This window comes from Hylobates moloch, unplaced genomic scaffold (genome assembly GCF_009828535.3).
Source record: "Hylobates moloch isolate HMO894 unplaced genomic scaffold, HMol_V3 SCAFFOLD_16, whole genome shotgun sequence".
NCBI lineage: Eukaryota > Metazoa > Chordata > Mammalia > Primates > Hylobatidae > Hylobates > Hylobates moloch.
Window position 1 is genome coordinate 81380431 of NW_026652291.1, and position 6972 is coordinate 81387402.

Below are 6972 nucleotides of genomic sequence, written 5' to 3' on the forward strand. Positions count from 1 at the left end.
AAGGATAAACAACAACAACAAAAAGTATTTAAAAGTCTAGAATTTTAAAGAGATATCATTAATTCATTATATCATTCAAGAAATATGCACTTATTGCTTAATATGCACCAGGTACTATTATAGATATTCAGAATTCAGCAGTAAACAAAGCAGACAAAAACTCCTGTCTTCATGGAACTTGCCTTCTAATGTGGAAAAAAAAAGCTAACCAGTAAGTACAATATCTTGTTTGTTAGACGGTTATGCAGGGACGGTGGACAAGTGTATCGATATGTTCATGGGGGAGTAGAGGGGTGAATAGCAATTGAAAAAAGGATAATCAGGGAAGTCTTCAATGAAATAGCATCACTTGAACAAAGTGATTGAGCTATGTGGCAATATGGGATTAGAATACTGGAAACAAAACATAAAGGGAAAGGCAAGAGTATACCTGGCCTGTTTGAAACAATTAGGAGTCTAGCATACTTGAAGTGGCATAAGAGGGGGTTAGAACTTGGGAGGCCACTCAGATGGGTAACAGAGGCAGTAGGAAGCATGAGAGATTATAATATAAGGCCTTAGAGTCATTTTATAGAACTGGCCATTTACTTTGGACAAGATGAGAAGCTATGGAAAGATTCCAAGCAGAGGAGCTACAGGATCTAATTTACTTTAACGAGACTGCTAAAGCAAACTGCTATTTTGAGAAGAGCCTATGGAAGAGCAAGGGGAGAAAGAATGAGACCAGTTAGGAGGCCACTGTAATGATCCAGACAAATTAAGAGGAAAGTCTGGACTACAGTGATGCTGCAGAGGTCTGAGTTTCGGATATATTTTGGAGATATATTAATAGGATGTACTGACACACACACTGATGTGGGTGTGAGAGAAACTGAGAATTTAAGGATGCCTCCAAGAATTCTGGCTACTGGACACATGGAAAGACGGGGAAGAATATAGGTTAAGCAAATTTAAGGGAGAAGATCAGGTTTTAGATATATTAAGTTTGAAATGCCTACAGACATCCTAGTGGAGATGTCAAATAAGCAGGTGGATAATGAATTGGGTACTAAGGGGAGAGGTCTTGGTTTGAGATATAAAACTGGCATTCATCATCATATAAATTATATTTAATGACTAAAAGGAATCAGCACACCACACAGTGTATTAATAGAAAGAGCCCCAAGCTACCCCATTATTAGAAAAAATGGAGAAATACACAAACTAAGAAGGAACAGGCAGTCAGGCAGCATGAAAATTGGAATATGGTATTAGAGAAGCTAAGTAAGGTATTTCAAAAAGGTAAGTATGATTAACTCTGTTCAAAGTGTATACTGAATGTAGCAATGTGGAGGCCACTGGTGACTTTGATACAGGTTGTTTTAGTGAAGAACTGGAGGTTAAAGAGAATTCAAGAAAAAGAAAGAAAATTCAAGAGAAATCAGATTTACAGAAGTAAATATAAACAAACTATGTGAGTTGTTTTGCTATAAATGAGAGCAATACTGGCTAAAAGGAGAAATGTGGTTAAAAGAGAAATTAAAAAAAGAAAAAAACAGGAGAAGGGAGTGTTACTGGAATAACGTCCTTGAGTAAAAGAGAAAATGAGAGCTAGTGTACAAATGGAGAGGCTGATATAGACAGCAACATGCTAGTTCATCCATAATAAAAGCAGATGCTAATCCAAGCAGGTGAGTAGATACGGTAAATACCCTTCTGATTGTTCCTCTCGCTCAGGTGCTCTGCCCTCTCCCCTACTTTGTCTAGCTGAGAGAGCGTAAAAAGGAGGAGGTATTGGAGATTTGTCAAAATATGAAGAAGTCATCAGGAAGGATGGGAGAGTGAATGAATTAGGGAAACATGGTAGGATACCAAGCAGCACCAAGAAACCACTAAGGTACTGTAACTTGTTGCTAGTAAACATAAATTTAGACTACTTGGATGTGTTTTTCTCCAGTTATATTCAGCTGTGTGCAAGGCATAGGTGGAAAATCAGGTTACACCAGGACTGGGGTGGTGCCAGGTAGGTTCAACAAAGAGAGGAATCAGGGAGTTAAATTATATTCTTATAACATCATTCCTTGTAAATAAGGAGTATTTCATTTGATATTTTAAAACTCACACAAATTAGGCTGGGCAAAGTGGCTCACGCCAGTAATCCCAGCACTTTGGGAGGCTGAGGTGGGTGGATCACCTGAGGTCACAAGTTGAAGACCAGCCTGGCCAACATGGTGACACCCTGTCTCAAAAATCAGCTGGACATTGTGGCACACTCCTGTAGTCCCAGCTACTTGGGAGGCTGAGGCACGAATAATCGCTTGAACTTAGGAGGTGGAGGCTGCAGTGAGCTGAGATCACACCACTACACTGCAGCCTGGGTGAAAGAGCAAGACTCCATCTCCCAAAAAAAAAAAAAAACACACATAACTTATTAGAAATTGTTAATAAGAGTGATAAGAATCAGAAAAAAAATTACCAATTTTATACAAGTTTTATATAATATCAGTTGTTTTGATTTATTCATAATTTAAAAACATAAATTAAAAAGTTGAAAAAATGTGTATTACTGTGAGAAACATGGTTAACTGCTTTACTTCTTAAAATAACTTATCAATAATGACAGTCATTTACCTGCTTCTTTCATGGAAATTTGGTCTATCATGCCTTTTAATATATAAACGTTGCCTGATATAGTCCTAAGTTTGTTGTGCTCAATCCGCTCTATAATTACATTACTGTGCCAATATATGTTAGTGATGTCTCTAGGAAAAAAAAATAGTTTTGGTAAGGTCAAAATATTCATATAGAAATTTCTAACAGAAAATGATTTTACACTTTAGCTACAGCAACACTAAGAATGTTATTAGTCTAATTACAAAATATTCGAGGGCCAAACATTACAGCAGAACTCAACTGCTTGGCTATTGCAATCCTCAGATTATGTACCAAAAAAACTATACTGTAGCCAAACCATGTCCCTCCTACAAAATATTATTAGTAAGGGAGCAGAGGCCTTGTCTCAGTATCTGATGCTGGCAATAAATACGTGCAGCTTCTGCTTAACTGATGCTAAGCTTCCAAAGAATGATCTCCCTGTTCCTCTCCTTCAGGGTCTATACTGTGTTAGCTTTTATGCAGAAAGTAGATTGGATCCAGCTAATCTGGTGTTTTTTCACCCTCGATATACAGCCAAATGTTTTTACCTTTCATTTTGGAAGGTACCAAAAGAGGTTTAAGAGGGGAAAAAAGAAATTACCGTATCAAATCACTGACCCATAAATCTATTCTTCATATTTCTTTAAAGAATAAATATGAAATAGAAAAAATATGAAGATGTATTAGATAAATGATGAACACTGTCCCATTCATCAGATAACTAATAATAATAAACGTACTAATGATAAGCATGACCAATAAGGAAATCAAGTTACTTTTCTTTGGTCAACTGGGGTTAAATTCACACATTATACCTTAATACAGTATTACTTCTCTTCAATTCTTTTATTTACTTAAGAAACATTTAAATAACACTCTAAAAGCACTGTTCTCTAGCCTTTCATTTAATCCTCAGCACAACTAACTAGGTAAGTAACACAATTATCCATATTGCACAGATGAAGAAACTGAGACTGACAGGGGATAAATAACTTGCCCAGGTAATACACATAGTAGGCAGCAGCAATGGAATTCCAACAAAGGCAATCTACACTGCATCTTTAATAGTAAGGAAATGGGCACAAAGCAGACAGATAAAGAATGGACAATACAGATTTTACACATTCACTTATAAACTTACATATAAGTACCTTAAACAGTAATAACAACTTTTTTTTTTTTTTTGAGACAGAGTCTCGCTCTGTCACCCAGGCTGGAGAAGTTATAACCTTTTATTACAAGTATTTGTAGCACTAAGAAACTGGTCTTGAAGAATAGGAAATGGTGCTAATAGAGTAGCAGAATTAGGTAAAGCCCACTTACCTGGTGATGCTCTCACTTTAGGGAGAACCAGAAAGTGCCAATGATTACTTAATATGTAGCTGTATGGCAAAGTTTTAAGTAATTTTGATTCCTTTTCTGGATCAGTAATTTATATCTGGTTGTCCCAATTTAGATGTGAGAATCTGGACTGAAATGCATGTAGTAAATATTAACTGATCATATATAATTAAGCAGATAATACCAGTCCACTTATTAGCACCTCAGAAAAAAAATAAACCACTATACAAATTTGAACTGTCACTATTTTAAGAAAAACTTGAGTAAACATGAAAAAACAAGAAAGCTGGTAGCAATCAACATGGCTAGGACCTGCACCGTAATTTTACTTTTTTGCCTTCAGTTCATAACCTTGTTAGGTCTTTGTTTTGTGGAGCTATTTCTCATGCATCACCTCTTAAGTGCTTACACATAACTAAAGTTTTATTAAAAGAATATTGAAATAGTATACTTACATCAATTTTCCTTCTACACATATAGCAGTATTATTATTGATGCTTTTAATCATCCATTCCTGTAGCTGAACTACCTAATCAAGTATAAAACAAAGAACACATTTCCTCTATTACTTGCAGCACAAGCATTACAAAATTAACTTACATTAAAAGAAAAAACTTGTCTAAGTAATCCAAATATTCCTTAGTGCCATTGATGTAAGATTCACATTCTATTCTAAATAGCAATAGGTAAAATTCTTGTATACAATGAAACAGAAAAGACTGAATTCAGGTTGTACTGCATTTGTTCTACAATCAAGAAGCAATTATACCCCAAATACTCTATCACCAAACCTCAACTGGTGGGGAAAAAAATCATGTAAAATCCCAAGGTACAGATTAAAACACCAAGTCCTGCAAAAAGCCCAGTAACTTGGAGTGAAAAGGAGTCAGCTATGTTTTGTCCTTAAAAAATTGTTTTTTTTTTTTTTTTTGTAAAGTTTAGACCTGTATTCCAATTTTCTACAAACTAAAAAGGTGACTGCTGGTAATCTAGATTTAACAGCATTTTATTCCAAAGTAAACATCTGAATAGCTCAGAGAACTCTTAATTATCTTACTACAAGTAAAATATCATTCCAATGGAAAACATTTTATGACAATCTATGCAAAGAAATTCTTGAATATAAATTTCATAAAACTTAAGATTGAACTACTTCTGAAGAGAAAAAAAGTGAAAATTAATGGAATAATCATTTTGAGTGGCAATTTACTTTATATGTAAAGTTACACATTTACAAATAAAAACAAATTCTCCAGTTGTAGTTTTATACTGAGTCAGGAAAAGACATTAAAACGGGACAGTCTTTGTTATGGCGCATGTTGATTATGTTCATTTAAAAAATTATAGGTGATGGCTAGGGACAGTTGCTTAAACCTGTAATCCCAGAACTTTGGGAGGCCAAGTCGGAGAACTGTTTGAGCCTAGGAGTTCAAGACCAGCCTGGGCAACATAGTAAGATTCCACAAAAAAGTTAAAAAATTCGCTGGGTGTGGTGGTACACCACTGTAGTCCCAGCTACTGGAGAGGCAGAGGTGAGAAGATCACCTGAGCTTGGGAGGTCGAGGCTACAGTGAGCCTCAACAGGTGATGCAACAAGACCCTGTCTCAAAAAGTAAATACATAAAAATAAAAAATTGTAAGTAGGCTTGTTTATAAGCCGTGGGTCTCAGTAGTAACGGCGAGGGGATCCACCATCTTGTCTTACCCTCACCCAAGGCACAGACATGGCTTCTGTTTTTAAGCCCTTTTAAATGTTTCTTTCTGAAAAAAGTAAAAAATTGTAGGTAGGACTTGGGGAAGCAGCAGTAAATAATACCTTTTGCCTTCTCCCACATTTGGAACTACCTGAGATATATCAATGCACCAGTCAGATGGAGATAATAATCCTGTCCCATGCTATTATGCTGCTTATATATCAAAATGTTCATTCATTATTCATTCAACAAATATTTGTTGAGTTCTACACTTTTAGATAGTGGAGATTCAGTGAGAAAGTAAACAGCTGCCCCTCTTAGGTCCAACATTCTTGTGTGTGTGTTGGGGTCGGGGGTGGAGGCAAGCAGGATAATGGCATCTAAACAAATATGAAAATGTCAGGTGGTGACAATAATCATGAAAAATGAATAAAAGGCATTAGATAAATGAGGTGCTTTTTAAGACAAAACAGTCAGGGAACGTCATGGAAGAGAGAACTGAATAAAGTGAGGAATGAGTCACGTGGATATCAGCAAGAAGATTCTTCTAAGCACAGAGAGTCAGCGCAAAGACCCAGGTAGGCAGCATGGAAGGCATAATTTGAAAGGAGTAAGTGAGAGGGAATAAGTGGTGAGGTTGGAGATCTCCAGGATTAACTAAGTACAGCTCCGTAAACCATGCTAAAGGCTTAGTGTTTTCTATTGAGATGACAAGTTACTGGAGGATTCTGAACAGAATGACAAAATTTGATATTTTAAGGGACTGTTGGGTAGAGATGAGACTATATATGAAGATTTTAGCTTCTGTCTGGAAAACAGACTGAAAAAGGAGAAAAGCAATACTGGAAGCAGGGAGACCACTAGGCTATGACAGTCATCCCTGGACTAGGAGGTAGTGGTTGAACAGTGACAAAAGGCCACATTCAGGAGAGTAGAGCCAATGGGATTTCTTCATGGTTTGGATGTGGAGCATGAGAGAGAAACAAGAGTTCAAGATGAATCTAAAATTTTGCCTAAATACTGGGGCCAATTGTATTACCATGTACTAATACAGGACAATGGAGAAGGTACGGTAAAGAAATCAAGAATGAGAATCTCACGTTTTCTCACATTTTAAATTTGAGATGCCTATCTGATATCAACAGAAAAGTCATATAGACAACTGCACATGAATGTGGAGTTGAGAAGAATATTTGTGCTGGAAATATATTGGAGCGCTATCAGCATAGAGATGGAATTTAAAACTATGACACTGGAAATACAGCCTAGAGAGTGCATGCTGGTAGAGAAACATTTCTAGGGC

General features: G+C 36.3%; 1 protein-coding gene across 6 annotated transcripts in view; it reads right to left on the minus strand.

The window, feature by feature from the left end:
• MIS18BP1 (MIS18 binding protein 1) overlaps positions 1 to 6972 on the minus strand; it is a 58388-nt gene that overhangs the window by 31047 nt on the left and 20369 nt on the right. For all 6 annotated transcript variants that reach the window (XR_009210262.1, XM_058429506.1, XM_058429505.1 and 3 more), the window contains 2 exons: positions 4431 to 4504; positions 2611 to 2741 (listed from right to left, as the gene is read on the minus strand). Coding sequence is in view for 5 of the 6 variants with exons in the window: in XM_058429506.1 (XP_058285489.1) it covers positions 2611 to 2741; positions 4431 to 4504 (205 nt within the window). In the remaining variant the exon portion in view is untranslated. The remainder of the gene's footprint in view (positions 1 to 2610; positions 2742 to 4430; positions 4505 to 6972) is intronic.